Consider the following 20,154-nt stretch of genomic DNA (forward strand, 5'->3'; position numbering starts at 1 on the left):
AATTACATTTGGTTAATATATTGAGCTACAGTAGTGGCATTACAGTATATTTGTTTTTAATGTTTGATTAAACCATCAAAATATGAGGAAAATATTTTATGAGGGAAAAATAAAACACTAAACTTGGTTAAAGTATTTGTCTGATAAAATTATTTGGCAAAAAAAGGGCAAACTGGTTTTTTGCATAGAAAAAATGCATAGAAAAACAAAAAGCTCACTGGAAAAAGCATGCACTGACTACAGCATAATCAGTTATTAATATTTTGTTAGTTATCTTTTGTTTTTGCATGTGTTCATGATTTCTTTATATGAGAGCCTGGCAATTATGTCGACACAGTTTGGCATGTGTCATTGCGTTACTATCACAAACAAAACAATTGATTCCGAGTGCTGTATTTTAGGATTATTAAGGTGCATGATGCTATTATTTTCTTAAAAGTTAAGCACATTTACCCTCCAAATTCTTTATCATATTGCAAAATTATCACAGTTTAAAAACTGTATTGTCTCTACTGGAATGCAATATAAATAATTATATATTATTATTATTTTTTTTAAATAAAGCAATTGTACAGCATGATTTTTTGTGCTGCCTTTAAATAATTAATAATTTATTATTATTACTACACTGCAAAAAATGATTTTCTTAGTGTTTTTGTCTTGTTTTTCTTTACAAATATCTAAACATTCTTAAATTAAGACATATTTACTTAAGAGGCAAAATTATGTATGATACCAAGTCTAAAAAAAGTGAATTATGCTTAAAACAGGAAATAACACCTGCCAGTGGGGTCAGAAAAACAAGTTTATTCTTCATACCCTATTTGTAGATATTTTTTCTTGTTTAAAGTCATTTAATTCTGATACATTTTTCAGTTAATAATCCTAAAATACAGTAGGGCTTGTAGTCAATTGCTTTATTTGTGATAGTAACACAATGAAACATGCATTTTCTTAAAAATTACCAACTGGCATCATATATATTGAAAACAACAGAGGGCCTAACACAGATCCTTGAGGCACTCCGTAATTTACTGACGTTATCTTAGATTTTTCCCAGTTTAAATAAACAAAACGGTGGGCGTCTGATAGGTGCGATATATATAAACCACCTTAATGCCTGACAGTAATATATCAATATATCATTATAAAGGCTGAAAAACATCAAGATACATGCATATATATATATATATATATATATATCTCATCCCTATTAAAAACTAACAAAACCTGCAGGGAATAGTCCAAGCCCTGAGTGTGCAGTGAACCGGTCAGTTCAACAACTTTCTTTTCCTATTAGTTCTTGAATAGATTAGCATTTTAAACATCTGGGACAAAGGTATGCACTCGCTTGAAATCTTAAAGTTGGAAAATACTGTAGGAATCAGCCTTTAAATCTTAATGGTACTTTCTACGGTGGGGAGCTCATGCATGTATAATGCGTTAAAGGTTCGCAGTTTCTGACCTACAGTTGCGTGTTTACCGGACATCCAATCAGCAGTGCTGCAGTATCCAGAAATGTAACACCTTAGGAAAAGTGTTTTTCTTTTTCAAGTTAAAATATACAGGGAAAAGTGATTTGGGATTTATTGAAAAAGCCCCGTTTCCTGTCAAGGCCAAAGCTAATGCCCCGCTGCCAAACCGGACACCCAGACAGGCCACAAGTATTTCCTCCGAAGGGGAACGAGGAGCGTGACCTTCTATGAATCGTGTCACCATCAGTGGAACCGAAATCGTTCCTCGCGTTTCACGCCGATATTCCTGCTGTTGACACAGCTGCAGCACTGACAGATAAAACGCGGCTTGAACCAGACTTGCTCGTGTTTTTCTTCATACTGCCAAAATATCACATTATATATGCTGTGGAAAAATAATAGAGGCTGAATTCTGCTCACTATCAGAGCGTAGTGCCGTGTGACCTACATATGGACCAGGTGTAATGAATGGGCGTTAATAAACATCTCCTAACGTTGTTTGCTGAGCACTGCAGCATGGGAAAAGAGCTGGAGAGCCGTGCACCGACGGATAGTGACTTTTGCCTCACCTACTCTTTAAGTGCCGGCATGCATTTTTAACTGCAGTGCTGGTGAAACATTAAAAGGCTTCTGTGAGAATATGTGCGTCATTGTCCGCTACATTAGAGACCTGCCATGCTGGCGTGAATGAGGAAGGAACGTGTGTGTGTGTGTGATGAAAAACACAGAGCATTGGCCGTGGCAGTAAACCATTAAACACAATGGATTCTTTTTCTTTTTGTCTGAAAGTCTTCACTGGTTCCACCAAGATAACGCCAGCTATTCATGAATTACGCTGCAGCAACGGTAGGAAATAATGTAAAAACATAGCTGCAGAAAAACCATTCGTTTTCACAAACGGAAGCCTAATCGACCCTTCGCTAAGCCTCGCTCCCCGCTGGACGAGCTTTACAGAACGGCATGATTTTCAGTGAAATGGGCTCATAAAGTGACTAGATATTACTCTTACTTTGTCAGGAATTAACTGTGGCATATCAGCATTATATATGCCATTTATCTTTAAAGAAATGTGTAGATTACACAGTAATGTCATTGTAAGCTGAAGAGTCAAAAAAGTGACATTAGTGCAAGAGAACAGAACCACTTCTGATGTTTACGAGTCTTATCAATACAGAAATTAATTGGCATTGAGCAAATATAGATGCTGTACTTTTTGCATAATTATATTCCATTTAAATCTATCCAGACACACAGACTATATATTTCAATTACAGAATGTCTGATAATAACACAGAAGTAAATACAGTATTACATTAATTTTCTCCATAGAGAAAGCATTGCAAATGACACGTTCTCAAACATGATTATTTTGCAATAATCTCAAAATATTTTTTTTTTTTACCATATATTGTACCATTATGTATGATTCAGTTACATCATTTAAAATAATGATTCATGGGATATAGTTCATAAACAAAATAACTACAAAACCTTGCACCAGTGTCTTTTTTCAAATACATATTTGCTTTTTTGCATCAAATCAATATAAAAATTGGTAGAAGAAAAGTTGGTAGATTTGGTTCATGGCTACAATTCTTTATAGATGAAAAATGAAAATTCACGTTATTCAATCTATTTTTTAAAATGCATGTTATAAAGCTTATTGTGAAATATTTGTGCAAATGTTTCATTTTTTTTTTTTTTTTTCAAACTTGTAATGTTTAATCAATGCAGAATATCTTTAGGGTTTTTAAAATCATATTTAAGGCTTTTTAATACCTGCACAAATAAAATTAATACCTTATGGGCGGAGTAGAGCAAGAACATCTAAACAATAGAATGACCATAAAATGATATTTTAAACAGATCAAATAACACAAGTTCATAACATTATATATATATATATATATATATATATATATATATATATATATATATATATATATATATATATATATATATAATATCAGTGTTGTTAAGAGTCAGTGTTGTTCCACTCTACTAATGATGGCTTAGTAGTTGAAAAATGTCTCCCAGTTCATTTGAGTTTAATGTGAGACCAAATATTCAATATAGGGTTCAAATCTGGACTCTGACCAGGCCAAAACCTGAGCCCGATGGACTTGTTCTCAAGCCACTTCATCCCTCTTTAGATAACAACTTTTCATTTGTGGGAAGAAAGCCATTTTGCAATATTCTCCTGTAGTCCAAAGCATTAAATGACTTTTCACAGTGAAGCAGCTCAATACCAGCAGCTTAAAAGCTCCTCTTCCTCCATGCTTCACTGTGCTAGAGATGCATTTATTATTACATTTCTCTGCAGATTTTTGAAGATGCCACTCTGGAGCATCACCATGCAACTCATGTTTCACTGATTCATCACTCCACACACAGCTTCCCATATTCTGCCAAAAACTTCATTCTGATGTTTATGCGTTTCTGAGACAGCGGTGGCTTTTTAAGTAGTTTAATTTGTTTAATTTTTGCTAATTTCCTGACCAATAATTTGTGGTTAAGACAATTAAAAGCTTAGTGTTTAGCCTTTTTTTTTTTTTTTTTTTTTTTTTTTTTTACAAATTAGGATATACAATCCTAATTGTTTTGATTTTTAAAATGCAAATTAGCTTCTTTTCAATCCACCAGGTGAATGAAGATGCAAATTCACTCTCTGACAGTAGATGGCGTTTATGGAACAGCAGAAATATAGTTTGCAGGTATGATATAAACACCATTAAGTAACTATGTCATAATTAACAGTAGATCAAAGCAATCGCTTGACATAATTTAAGACCTCTGGAAACGATAATTAATACTTTATTTGACTTTTTACAGCCTTAAATTTGAATTTAAGACTTTTTAACCCTTAAATGCATGACTGTTTTGCCAATCATTCTTACATATTTGGGTCTTTATCGACCCGGATCTATATCTAACACAGAATATAAATATAAAACTCCTCTGATATTAGAGTAACAATTACAGAAGAATAAAATAAATTGTATTTTGTTACCTTTTGGAGCTTGAAAGGGCTCCGTTTGAGCAGATGTTTTATGCCATCATAACTGTCCTCTTCAGAGCTCATTTCCCAGTAAATTCAGCAAATAATGGGCTAGTTTTATGTTTGAGGTCACGAATACGAGCCCATTTGCGATCTCAAACGTGTTCTTAAAACTATATAATTTTCAACATCTTCAAAATCAATAACATCTTCAAAATCAGTAACAGTTACAGTCATATTTGATTGCGTGTAGTACTTGCTCTGCAGTAAATCTGAGCCATTTCATGTTTTTCTTATTATTTCGTTTTCTGTCTGAATGAGTCGTCACTTCAGCATTGTGTATCAGACATTGCCACCTTGTGGAATAAAGGTGAATTGCACTTATTCCGTCATCTAAGATTCAATTATTGTTGTGCAGAAAAAATATACGTACACTCATACACACCTCGGGTCCTTAGCGACCCTATACAATTTTTACAAAAAATGAATACAAAAATAGGCATTCTTTTATAATTTTATGATTTTTTTTTCTTGTTATATTCTTTATAATGAATTGTTTGAGGAATACCAAGAAGGTTGATGTCTAACTTTAAAAAATGAACGAGGAGGAGGGTAGTGAATGACGTCCCGGGTCACTAAAGACCCGAGGTATGCATTTAAGGGTTAAGGACCCACAGGAACCCTGTCAATGTCAAAACTGGATCATTTAGTCCACATAAACCCCGCCCCTCCACTTTTGAGTGCCATGCCCACATCTCAAAACCCAATCAACAATCAGAACCAAGTCCCCGCCCCACATTTCTCTTTTACATTCGGATGTTTGGCACAATACGAAAGAAAAGATCTGTCATTACTTCCATTTCATCACGACTTTAAAAAAATGGTAACGCTTCTCATGAATTAACATTAATTAATGCATGAACAAAGTCTAATAAAGAGCAATATGTTCTTACAGCATTGTTAATGTTAGTTAATAAAAATGTTCATATTCATGATAGTTCATAGTGCATTAACTTTACAGTCTTAAAATCTTAAAAATGTAGTAGTAAATGTAGAGATTAAGATTAAGATAAACTATTGTTCATGTTCATGTTAACTATTGTAGTTAATTTATGTTAACAAAGTGTTACCAAAAAAGGAATGGAGATTGAAAAAAGTGGGCGGGGCTGCAACAGCTGCAAAGGTCAGATTGGTTGGTTGGTTTTTAAGGCGGGGCTTAGCGAAGGGTCAAATCCTGGTACCTGAGAGGGTGTGGCCTTACCTTCGGGATGGCCAACCTCTCTCCTTTCTCCGGCACATCCTCCGAGTCGGAGCAGGCGTGTCCGTCGCTGAAGGCCAGCAGGGGGCTCAGGCGCGGCCGGTGGTGCAGCGGCTGGATGGTGAGCTGGGTGCTGAGCAGGTTGCTGACGGCCCGCAGGGTGCTGCAGGTGTTGGGAGGGAGGGAGGGGTCAGCCAGCAAATCTGAGATCAGTCCGTGGGCCTCGCCCATCACCGCGATGTCCACCGTCACGCTGGTGCCCGAAGACTGGACGAGAGGAGAGAGAGAGAGAGAGATGGGAAGTTGGTGTAAGGGAGAGATAGAGTTAAACGCACAGGTAGCGGGAGAGAAAGAGACAAAGGGGGGAGAGAGAAAAAGCAACGTTAGCTCATCTGCACCTCGGCGGTGACGCGATGCAGGGCTGACGTAATGGCACACTGACGCACGCGGAGAATGACGCCGCACTGCTACACACGGGGGAACGAGAGACACACAGAGAAAGAGAGAGATTTCCAGGGAAAGAGAGAAGGAGGTCATGAGAAGTACAGGAGAAACCAGGCAAAAGACAGAAAGAGGACATGAGAAGAGCATTTCTATCTTACACATATTGAATACTCATTTAATATTTAAATGCTATTGAAATGCACAATTGCAAGCATCTTAGCAAACACCACTAACAAGATGTACTATTACTGAATTTTCTTTTTTTTTTTCATTTTCATAAATAATTTGTGAAAATATTAGTTTAATGCTTGAATGTTTCTCATATTCTCCATTGTTGCAGCTCCTCTCTTCTCAGTCTGTCAGTAACGCTTCTTCTCTCTATGAAGCCCCTCCTTCTGAAAAGCACCATGTGCTCTGATTGGTCGGCTGGAGCAGTGTGTTGTGATTGGTCAACCGCTTCCAGTGTGTTTGGGAAATGTCCCGCCCCCTTACCATAACCATGAGTTTTAACACACTACTAACTCAACCAGGCCCCGCCCCTTTATTCTGCATATGCACTTGGGCGGGGATTATTTAAATGAGGAATATTGTGACTGGTTCGTTCCCGGAAGGAGACTTAAGACTACAATGGAGGCGTTGGAGAAGGAGAAGTACGGGAGAAACCAGGCAAAAGACAGAAAGAGGACAAGAGAAGCACATAGTCTTTCCTCACTAAATGGCCAACCAGTATTCACACACACACACACACACACACACACACACACAGGACAGAGAGAGAGAGAGAGACATCAAAAGCAGATGAAGGAATGACACATACAGAGAATAACTAATGGAGGAGGCAGAAACTGACTTGCATTAGGCCGGATGGCTGCATGTATTTGGCCGTGGACGTTCATTGTTCAAGAAAGAGAGAAAGAGAGAGAGAGATCTTGAAAACTCTGAGCATCTTCACGACAGGCAGCATCTGCTGTAGCGTATGTTCAGATACTCACAGATCGTGCCTCATTTCAAAGTCCCAATAAACCCTCGATGCTCTTTAAAGCTCAAAGTCATCAGACGTCTTGCAAAAATTTGAATTATATTTATTTTAAGAATTTATTTTAAGCAGCTGGACACGAAACAACAAGCCTCACTCTATCAGTCTACATTTTAACCATCATGAGCAAAGATGCTATGTACACATAAAATGGCTCGTTCAGAAATAATCATGTGATCTCACTACCGCGACTACATTAACATACAACCATCCACATTTACATATTAATGACTATTGAATTGTCGGCAAAGTGTCCTTCCTTAATGAACGCCAGTGTGAAGCACGGTTCTTGAAATAAATATCTATCTATCTATCTATCTATCTATCTATATATCTATCTATCTATCTATATATCTATCTATCGTTCCATCCATCCATCCATCCATCTATCCGTCTGTAGTTCTATCTATCTATCTGCAACATTGTTTTACATCTAACATCTGCAACAAAATTTAAATAATATTTTATATATAACAAGCAAAAAATACTGATTAAGTATAGGGATGTGCAACGATTAATAGCGATTAATCGTTTGCAAAATAAAAGTCTGTGTTTATGTAATATATGTGTGTGTTCTGTGTATAATAATTATGAATATATAAACACGCAGAGGTACAGAATCATTTGTACATTCATTTTGGAAATAAATTAAAACCGTTTGCAGCTTTCTTATCCCTAATGTTAACAATTATTCCATACTGGTTTTGGTTTTCATTTTTTATGAATCATTACTTGAGTAAAAAACAGAGAGAGAATATTATAAAAATACATTTTGCAAAAAAAAAAAAAAAAAAAAAAAAAAAGTATTATATGGATCGTAATTGTGGCTTAAAGTCAGAATATATACAATATATTATAGATATAAGCTTACAATTCTGAGAAAAGAAAGTCAGAATTGAGAGATATAAATGAGCACTTCTGAGAAAAAAATAAGAATTGCAATTTATATATCACAATTCTGACTTTATAAGACACAATTGTGGCTTTATAATCATGCAATTTTAACTTATTAAAGGGTTAGTTCACTCAAAAATGAAAATTCTGTCATTTATTAAGTTGTTCCAAACCTGTCTGAATTTCATTGTTCTGCTGAGCACAAAGAAAGATATTTGGAAGAATGTCAATAACCAAAAAGATCGCGCCCCCTATTGACTACCATAGTAATTATTTTTCCTACTATGAACAATTGCAAGCATCTTAGCAAAAACCACTAACAAAAATGAACAAGTATTGACTTTTTTTTCTTTCTTTTTTTTAAATTTCACAATAAATTTGTGAAACTATTATTTTAAGAAGATAATCTGTTCTGTCAACATCAGCATCTTCTGTGAAACCTCATAAACTCATGCATGAAACAAAGAGGAAACAGACACATGACACAGACAGCCGGGTCAACCATGAAGTGATGTGTGTGTTTGTTTACATTTTTTCCCTCCATCAAAAACTCATTCTGCCAGCCCATGTGCCGCTGACAGCACTGCGCATGTGAGACCGACGGATGAGCTGTTTCCATGGCAACACGTCCGCGTCAGCAGTGTCTGTTTGCGTATAAAACACACACGTGTATTAAGCGCTCGGTCTCATTTTACTGTATCGGATTTTCTCAGTAATGCGCTCCTCACAGTGAGGTCACAGGAAACTACCCTCGGTGAATAATGCAAAATCCCTCACTTGGATTACATAAAAGAAACATTAGGTAGAGCTGCCTTAAAACAGATCATGAGGGCAAGATAATACTAATAATTCAAACCTGGGCACACACCAAAAAAGGACAATTTCTGTTGCCACATCAAAGAAAATTAATATTCTTGCATTTCCAATCTCAAACTCATGTGGCCATTTTGGGCTTTTAGCTTTGGCAAAATTACACAGCAGTCTGTCGTGACCAAATTTGGTGCGTTCAGATTGGCACGTTACCATACTACCTGTACTATTCCTGGACAGAAACCATAACCAAAGACCAGAAAATCTAGTTATGTTTATAATTCTATGCAAACACATAACAGCATGAGGAAAACATTGCACTGGCAGACAGACATGCTCACACACATAACAGCTGCATTCATAATGCGATTAAGGCAGTACTGCGATTAAGTGCGAGCTCTTGTAAACAGAATTTTGTGATTATGCTCATAATTAGAGCAACCATAATGAGAGTAAAATACTCTCTAATGCCAAAAAATGCATGCGTTTCTGCTAGAGAAAGATGATGCATTATGCAAATGCATGGGATTGAAAACACAGAATATCGACGTTTCAGGAGAAATTTAGCATTTTAGAATTTAGCAAAAGAGCGGCAACAAACAGGCCTATTGCATTTAAATTAGTGTGCATTTAAAACGAAATGTTCTTTTCACCATGTAAGCGTCTCACAGAGACTGACGTGTGGCATGTCAGCACTAATGTGGCAGCGTCGACTCGTAGCTCACGCTCACTAAACAAGCCTGGAGTGAGGAGCGCTAATTAGCCACTGCGCTCAGGGCGAAGTAAGAGCACAAACTCAAACACACTGAAGCATTCTGGAACTTCTCTGACATCCATCACTCAGGCTACAACGAGAACATGTGGAGGATGCACGCACAACGTTACGCTACATATCTCAGAGTTAGCCGCTGTTAGATGCCAAAAGACTGTGTGAGAGGCGGATGACACTTGGAACGAGAGCTTCGGCAAAACGTTTGGGTTGTAAAACTGCAGTATGTAAACAGAAACTGTTCGCCAATGTGCATATTTGGGAAAAGAATGGCTGCTGGGTTCAGTTTTAACTGTCGGAAACAGGATGGCTCATGGCTTTATCAGCCGTGAAGAGTTGGCACAGGTCAAGAATTATGACTGTGGTGAACTATTAATGAGTGCTGCATGTGGATGAAAAGAAGAGAGCTGTGACCTCACGATCTCTCCCCTCCCCTCCCGCAACACCGGGTCACGACCTCACGACCCACAGCAGGGGGCGTGACAGCGACCCTTTGTGGAAAAAAAGAAGACCTTTCTCAGAATCATTATATGTTGTTTATGTGTAGGTGAATCTGGCAAAAACATGTCAACGTCACATTCTACCCCAAATAAAGACGTTTTTAAAATAAATGTGACTGTAATATGGTTATATATATATATATTTATATAAAGTCAAGTTTATATACTGTAAATATTTAAATAATGTACATGTAGATGATAAAATACAAATAATAAATATGCGTAAATGTGCTCACATTTTCATGATAACATGACTAATTATATAATAATACAATATTTACATCTAATTATATACATGTATAAATTGGAAATAAAAATGAAATACATTATTTTTAATATTACTACAATAATATATAAGTATTATATACAGTACATTTTTAATACTTTTTTATAGTAAACATGTATTATATGTATAGTATATAATATATAGACTGTAATATTTACATAATCATATATTTTCATTTTATTATATATATTTAAATTGGAAATAAAAATAAAATACATTATATTTACTATTAAAACAATAATATATAAATATTATATTCAGCACATTTACTATATATATATATATATATATATATATATATATATATATATATATATATATATGCCTAAATATCCTTACATTTTTACATTTGCTTACATTTTTCATGATAATATGACTAATATATTAATATATAGTCATACAACATTTGCATCTAATTATACATTTTAAATTGGAAATAAAAATAAAATACATTATATTTAATAATAAATAAATAATTATATAAATATTATATACAGTACATATAATATATACATAGTAAACCTGTATTATATGTACTGTATATTATATATATTGTATAAAATATTTACATAATCATATATTTACATCTAATTATATATATTTAAATTGGAAATAAAAATAAAATACATTATATTTAATATTAATACAATAATACATATAATATATAGATAGTAAACCTGTATTATATGTACTGTATAATATATATATTGTATAAAATATTTACATAATCATATATTTACATCTAATTATATATATATATATAAAAATTGGAAATAAAAATAAAATACATTATATTTAATAATAAATAAATAATTATATAATATTATAAAAAATATAAATATTATATACACGTATAATACATATGTACAATAAAAGCAATATTTATATCAAATAATATACATATAAATATATAAAAACACACATATAACACACCTTACTGCACTACAGTCATATTTACATGTGTAAAATATTTTAATGTGAACAGGACAAGAAAAACAGAAAAAGTAGTCCTCCTTTTCTTTTTTTAATATTTCAGTATTTCATGGTGGGGTGAAATGTGACCTGTGCATGTTCCTGACAGATTTTCGAGAAGTGTTTGGAGACAGAAACACTTCCTCTCTTCTCTCTGTGTTACTCCGGTCTTCCACTAGGGTCACACGCGGACTGCCAGGAAGTGTAAGAGGCCGATTAAATATAGAACGCAGGGAAAGCGAGGTTAAGTGGCCTGAGACAACATCGCTCCTTGCGTAGGAGTCTTTCGGCTCCTTCCTTTCATTACATTTTTCCCTCTCCCACTCCTCCTGTCTCAATCCGTTATCAAAACAGAGTCCGGCGCGAGGAACATCAAGAGACGCGAGTCAGCGACGAGCTTGTCAAACAAGCCTTCTCCAAGAAGATGCTCAGTGCAAACAATGGGCCATAAAACCAAACTCTGGCTCTCTTAAACTTTAGCACACGCGTGTTTGTGTTTTATCACGAACTAAAACAAGAGACGTGTTTATGGGAAAGTTGCTCAAGCACTTTCGCTTTGAGGGCGGCTGACAGAACCCAGAGAGCCCGGCCTTAAAAAGCACACATTATCTTGCTCTTCAGCGCAACCTTTACGACATCCTGTGATAGCGAAATCTGCCCATTACCTGACTGAAATGGACTCTCTCCACGGCTAATGTCCTCGGATTAGTGCGATTGTGTCTGTGTGCTTATGTGTGTGTGCATAGGTGATATCAACAACAGATCCAGGGAACAAAATGAGGGTTGCTGGTGGAAACAGTATCGATCCGTCCTGGTCATTGTGAACAGTGGTACACACAGTGGTCCAGGACAGCCGGGAGGGAAAAGTCCTCTAATAGCGTCTCATTGATCACAGTGAACTAGGGCTTATACGCTAGACAACTCTTTAGCACAGCACAGAGAGATGCTGAGTCATGTTATTCTACGTGCATATGCATTCAAAACACGGCGTCCGATGGGATGTGAATGTGCTTAAGCATAAAAGCGAGAGCGAGGGCTTTGATTCGTGCGCAGGCACGTGTTTCTAGACTCGGCTCGCGCACACGAGACCGCATCACGCGCAGATGGTAAAGCTCCGTCCACGGGCATAACAGGTGCAGCGAGGCATGAAAGAGGAAGAACCCTTTACACCAGCTGAGATGTTTCCTTAACTCTTCACCGCGACTGTCCCGTCAAGATACAACAGCATGAACGAGCTCTTTGTGCTCAATAAACACAATCTGGCACTTAATTTTGTGCTTATATCCAAAGTGTTTTACAGTATATTTATTGACTATATATCACAAAACCTGTAAAGAACATACCACCCAAAAATTTATTAAAGTATTAAACATATATCACCCTCAAAGTGACTCATTACTGTAATGCAAAAAACATTTTTATAATATAGTTTGTATATTTTAATAGTGAATAACAGGTAGTAACTAGCCCAGTCCCTCAAAAACTAAATTTTAGGGCCATTTTCCTTGTTGCATTTGCACCATCAGTAGGAACTCTGAAGTGACATAAGCCGGCTGACAGTGACGTCATTTAAAGGGGAACTATAATGCCACTTTTCACAAGATGTAATATAAGTCTCTCTTGTCCCCAGAATGTGTCTGTGAAGTTTCAGCTCAGATCATTTATTATAGCTTGTCAAATTCGCCCCTATTTGGGTGTGAGCAAAAACACGCCGTTTTTGTGTGTGTCCCTTTAAATGCAAATGAGCTGCCCACTTTCCAGAAGAGGGCGGAGCTTTAACAGCTCAACAACAACAAAGCTGGAGAATCTCACGCAGCCAAAATGAGGATTGTCAGTAACGGTGTTCAGCCTTACATTGTTCAAACCGGAGTCGACACTGATGGAGAGACTCAGGAAGAAGTTACAACTTTTAGAATGAAACTGGACGTTTCTGAATGGTTAGTGGATAAATTTATGTAGTTGCTGTGGAGTTGATTCAACTCATCCACTAGCATGTGCCGTCATGTTCATCTTTTGTGTTGAATTGACCCTCGTTTGTGAAGCAGTCCGGCGTAAAATGACGGCATGACAACAACATTCTACTACAACAACTCTTCCTCTTCTCTAAAGCAGCTCAACATTGCCACGCCCCCTTTGTTGTGTGTTCTCGGGGGCGGGGTTTATGTAAATTTTGGGGTTTGTGATGTCACAAACCCAGGAAGAAGCTCATAGTCCCTACGAGCCGTTTGTTTTTAAAACTTCCAGCCACATTTTTAAAACTTCAGTACCGACTTAGTATCAAAGTCTTTACTTTTGACAGCAGTAGGGTCTCTACTCTGAAGCAGAAGCTAATTTAGTCCACCAAAAGGCGTTACTGTAACTAAAATGATTCCCAGTTCCTGCATGTGGTGCAAACATGCCAAAAAGTGGTTATACTTCTGCTAATAGTTATAGGAACTGCAAAAAACGTTCCTAATGATATTATATAATTTGAACTATTTATACATCATGGTAGCATTTCTGTACTCAATTTATTGATTAATTATCTGCTGTGCAGTAAAAAAAAAAAAAAACTTGGGGGTTTTACTATGCTTAAATGTCTTGAAATAAATAACACAAATTATACGTACACTACCGCAAGTCTCTTCTGCTCACCAAGGCTGCATTTATTTGATCAAAAATACAGTAAAAACTGTAAAATTGTGAAATATTATTACAATTTTAAATAACAGTTTTCTATGTGAATATATGGTAAAGTGTAATTTATATCCAGTGATCAAAGCTGAATTTTCAGTATCATTACTCCAGTCTTCAGTGTCACATGATCCTTCAGAAATCATTCTAATATGATGATTTGCTGCTCAAGAAACATTTATGATTATTATTATCAATGATGAAAACAGTGTTTTAAGGATTCTTTGCTGAATAGAATCTTTTCTAGGATTATAAATGACTTTACTGTCCCTTTTGATTAATTTAATGCATCCTTGCTGAATAAAAGTACACATTTCTTTTGAATGGTAGCGTACATGAATATAAATAAATATATAATGCGGTATAAAAGACACATGCACAAACACAGGCCTTGTACATACAACCCAGATCTTTACCCTCTAACTGCAGATCTCTTCACCTCCTCCTGAACGTAATGATATTACAGTCTTGGCCGGTGGAATGTATTCATGTTTTTGCATGGAAATGAGTTTTTAAGCATGAGAAATGACACAAAACAAGCGTGACAAACTGTGGTAGCACTTCAGCACCACACAGACTGTGTATCGCCATTGCTCTCGCCCCTTGACAGCAGTTTTAACAGCCAGCGTGTCACAACGGCATCATAAAAATTACAGCACGACTAAATTGTGAATGAACTGAGCTGCCTGAGGTCCTCACAGCACAAGAATGTTAATGGCTGCTTGTGGAAAGAGCACTTCTTACTTTACTACACAATACTGAACTGGCGGGAGGAGTCCGTGTCACAACGCTTCGACACTTTCACCCATGAGCAAGAGCCAAGTGTTTTTAAACCTCTGTTTGGTGCACAGACTACCATAACTAGACTATAAACCACGTCAATATTGTGCACTGTTGAAAAATGAGGTGGTTTTTATAGGGGGTTACTTAAGATTCTTGGTGTGGTGTCCCACAAATTCCAAGAGCTCAACTCTTGTTCTGTGACGTCTGACTGCGGTGATGTTGGATGCAGACATCTTTATTCTTGACTCAATGTTGCCGAAGGTAATGATCTGAATCCAATGAGCTTCCAGCTTTGAACCAAAATATTGTATTTGATCTTGTTCCATTTTTTCTTCCCTCCGTCGAAAACATCATTTTTGTCATTGTAATACACACGACTCGGGCCGTTGTGTGAGATGAGTTGGCTGGGAAGGTGATCGAGATGAAGATAAATCTGTAAGTGGACTAGTGATTTACACAACCTCTGAGCTTCCCTGACACACCACAAATCTCCTTCTCCACAAAGACACACGGCGTGATTCACAGGAAATACTGTATGACTGTAAAATATATTCATCTGACGCCTTCGAAAACAAAGAGACCCCGAGGACCCCTTTGGATTATGAGTGACGTCTGAGCAGTGTTATTATCATTAAATAAAACCTTAACATGAACATTTTCATGTCAGGAAATAAAATAAAATAAATAAAATAAAATAAAATAAAATAAAATAAAATAAAATAAAATAAAATAAAATAAAATAAAATAAAATAAAATAAAATAAAATAAAATAAAATAAAATAAAATAAAATAAAATAAAATAAAATAAAATAAAATAAAATAAAATAAAATAAAATAAAATAAAATAAAATAAAAATTTAATAAAATAAAATAAAATAAAATAAAACAAAATAAAATAAAATAAAACAAAATAAAATAAAAAAATAAATAAATAAAATAAAAATGAAATAAAATAAAATAAATATAAAAATAATAATAAAATAAAATAAATATAAACAAAAAAAATAAATAAAAAAAAATAATAATAAAAAAATAAAATAAAATAAAAATGAAATAAATATAAAAACTTGAACTTTTTAATTTCTGCTATTACATTTTCATTAAATTAAGTTGAATATTTAAAATAACAAAGTAAACTAAAACTAAAAACTATATAGACAAATAAAAAAAACCAAACTAATAAAAAAAGACAACAAAACTTAAAAACTAAATAGAAAATTAAAAAAATAAAATAAAATAAAATTACTAAAACTTTAAAATGAAAATAGACAATATAAAAAATAAAATGATATATAAAATTAATAAAATAAATTAAATAGTATAACAATGATACAAAAATGTTTTTAAATTATTTATGAAAAATAGTACACTAGTCAAAAGTTTGGACACATCTACCCATTTTTATTCTGAATATCTTCCATATTTTAGTATCACAACTTTGAAATATCACAAATTGAAATACTGGAATTATGCAGTGACCAAAAGAGTTAAACAAAACACTATAAAACAACAACAACAACAACAACAAAACACTTTCATTAAATGCTTAGTTGTGCTAAGAAACACATGTAGGCACAATGTATTTTTGTAAAAAAAAAAAAAAAAAAAAATTATATATACTAAATTTCAAGCATCTATGCAAAACCCTACCCTAACATCCAGAGAAACATTTCAGCCAAAGGTATCCAAACTTTTCACTGTGTACAGATGAATATTAGCAGTAATAAAAAGAATACAGTGTATCTCCCACCTGGAGGCCATGATAAGGGCAGAGCGGACCGTGTCTGGTGGTGGCCCGCCTCTTCCTCATGATGCCAGTGTTGGGGAAAATCAGGGATCAGTCCGTCTGGCTGCTTCTCAGTGTCTTTAGTGGCCGTTGTGAGTGTGAAGCACACACCTCACACATGCAGTCTCAGCTGCGCCGCTGCCCCGGGCCGCGAGAGTGAGACACGGCACACAGGTGCTCCACACGGCACAGGAAGCATTTATATTGAAAATAGCCTGTTGCTAAGTGACAGCCGGGCAAAGAGCGTTACCTCAGGGCTCACACAATAAATAGTTGTTTGGGCTAAATTGGTCAACAAAAATGCCTTCCCACTCCTTTACACTTTTTTACGACACAGTGAGATTTGATAGTTTTTCTGCACTCACTCTGAGGGGACGTTCACACTGACAGTGAATTTGCAGCGGCAAGTCAACTGGAAGTTTCCAGGAACACGAGTGACTATGCAATGGGAACAAGTCCAGTGCTGTTTGTGATAAAGCTGAGACATTTCATGTTTATGCAAATAAGACGGGATGTAATGTGACGGCTACTAATGGGACGCAACGTTGCTAAAATGCCACAAGACATGAAACCGGACAAAAATATCATATTTCACAACAAACATTATATATATGTACTTTATATTGCCAAAAGTATTGGGACACCCCTCCAAATCAATGAATTCAGCTGTTCCAATCACTTCCATGGCCACAGGTGTATAAAATCTGCTTCTACAAACATTTGTGAAAGAATGGGTCGCTCTCAGGAGCTCAGTGAATTCAAGCGTGGTACCGTGATAGGTTGCCACCTGTGCAATAAGTCCATTTGTGGAATTTCCTCACTGCTAAATATTCCATTTTTCAACTGTTAGTGGCATTATAACAAAGTGGAAGCAATTGGGAACAACAGCAACTCAGGCACAAAGTGGTAGGCCAGGTAAAATCACAGAGCGGGGTCAGCGCATGCTGAGGCACACAGTGCGCAGAAGTCGCCAACTTTCTGCAGAATCAATACCTACAGACCTCCAAACTTCATGTGGCCTTCAGATTAGCTCAAGAACAGTGAGTAGAGAGCTTCATGGAATGAGTTTCCATGGCCGAGCAGCTGCATCCAAGCCTTACATCACCAGGTGCAATGCAAAGCGTGGGATGCAGTGGTGTAAAGCACGCCGTCACTGGACTCTAGAGCAGTGGATACATGTTCTCTGGAGTCTGGGTTTGGTGGTTCCAGGAGAACGGTACTTGCCTGACTGCATTGTGTCAAGTGTAAAGTTTGGAGGGGGGATTATGGTGTGGGGTTGATTTTCAGGAGTTGGGCTTGAACCCTTAGTTCCAGTGAAAGGAACTCTTAATGCTTCAGCATACCAAGACATTTTGGACAATTTCATGCTCCCAACTTTGTGGCAACAGTTTGGGGATGGCCCCTTCCTGCTCCAACATGACTGCGCACCAGTGCACAAAGCAAGGTCCATAAAGACATGGATGAGCGAGTTTGGTGTGGAGGAACTTGACTGGCCTGACCTCAACCCGACAGAACACCTTTGGGATGAATTAGAGCGGAGACTGTGAGCCAGGCCTTCCCGCCAACATCACTGCCTGACCTCACAAATGCGCTTCTAGAAGAATGGTCAAAAATTCCCATAAACACACTCCTAAGCCTTGTGGAAAGCCTTCCCAGAAGAGTTGAGGCTGTTATAGCTGCAAAGGGTGGGCCAACTCCATATTAAACCCTACGGATTAAGAATGGGATGTCATTAAAGTTCATGTGCATGGAAAGGCAGGCGTCCCAAAACTTTTGGCAATATAGTATATATATATATATATATATATATATATATATATATATATATATATATATATATATATATATATACATACACACATAGGAATCTAATAAGAAAAAAATACCAAAATTCCCTAGTTTACTCATTTTAATTTAAATAAAATGTTTACATGCATTACAGTAATAGGAATCTTGTGGTTTAAAAGTTTAAGTTTAAAAATAATTAGGGCTGTCAAATGATTAATTGTGATTAATCGCATCCAAAATAAAAGTTTGTTTACATAATATGTGTGTGTACTGTGTATATGTATTATGCATACATAAATACACACACATACATGTATATATTTGTATGTTTATATATTTATATATAAAAATATTTCTATTATATATATGTACATGCATGTGTGTATTTATTATATTTATTATGTATATACATAATAAATATACACAGTACACACACATATTATGTAAACAAACTTTTATTTTGGATGCAATTAATCGTGATTCATCATTTGACAGCACTAATTATATTATATTATATTATATGATATGATATGATATGATATTATATTATATTATATTATATTATATTATATTATATTATATTATATTATATTATATACATTTGAACCACAACATTCCTATTACTGTAATGCATTTTAAACATTTTATATATAATATAAGATATATATAATATAATATAATATAATATAATATAATATAATATAATATAATATAATATAATATAATATAATATAATATAATATAATATAATATACATTTTTGATTGGGGCAAAATTTAACAAACCATGTTCTTTTGTGAGAAAAGTTTGTTCATGCAAATGAGCAGTGATGTAATGTTGCAACTACTAATGAGTGTGAAGGTAGTTGAGCACTAACACCAACAATACATCCACTTGGGAAACCCAGTGCACCCTGGGAAAGGTACAAGGAAGAGCAGGGTCTCCTGAGGTCCACACACTCACACTTCTTCACTTTCTCTACTCTCATCAATGGTCACAAGTTCAAATATCAGCCGTGTTTGCACTACTCCGCACCTTTATAAGTTATTGGAACCTGGAGATGGCTGCTTTCCACAGATCAATAGGAGGAAAACAGGCAGAAATCATGCACACGAATGGCTGCACTTTGAAAGCTTGTGGGTGAACGAGAACTTTGAAGTGCTAATCAGTGTTTCATGCAGCAAATACGATACAGAGACAAGAGAAAACCACATCCCTTAATTGACAAATGATAAAACCACTTGGTAATTAGAAAAGAGAGCAAGCTCTGTTAGCTAGCACACACACACGCACACACACACACACACACACAAATATATCTGAACACCATGTGTGCCTGAATATGGCTGTGAAGCAGAAAGAGCAGCATCGATCCTCAGGGGGAGGATATCCTTCTGATAAGATGGCTAAGACACTGAACACACACACACACACACACACACACACACACACACACACACACACACACACACACACACACACACACACACACACGCACGCCTCCCACTATTCATGTGCCACTAAGCCCTGAAATGCAGACACTACTAGTCATGCAAGCTTGATTGTTGCTGTGTACCAAAATGTGTGTATAAAGGACATATTGCATTCTCAGAGTTCCCACAAGGGGCGCTATAGCCAATATTAGCATAAGCCGTTTTCTTCTACAGTCAGTTTTCACTTTAA

The 20,154-nt window shown here is 35.7% G+C and overlaps 1 protein-coding gene across 3 annotated transcripts in view; it reads right to left on the reverse strand.

The window, feature by feature from the left end:
- pde3a (phosphodiesterase 3A, cGMP-inhibited) overlaps window positions 1–20,154 on the reverse strand; it is a 128,718-nt gene that overhangs the window by 32,350 nt on the left and 76,214 nt on the right. For all 3 annotated transcript variants that reach the window (XM_048155744.1, XM_048155743.1, XM_048155742.1), the window contains exon 3: window positions 5,735–5,998. In XM_048155744.1, the coding sequence (XP_048011701.1) occupies window positions 5,735–5,998 (264 nt within the window). The remainder of the gene's footprint in view (window positions 1–5,734; window positions 5,999–20,154) is intronic.

The sequence above is a fragment of the Megalobrama amblycephala genome, linkage group LG14, assembly GCF_018812025.1.
Source record: "Megalobrama amblycephala isolate DHTTF-2021 linkage group LG14, ASM1881202v1, whole genome shotgun sequence".
Lineage (NCBI taxonomy): Eukaryota > Metazoa > Chordata > Actinopteri > Cypriniformes > Xenocyprididae > Megalobrama > Megalobrama amblycephala.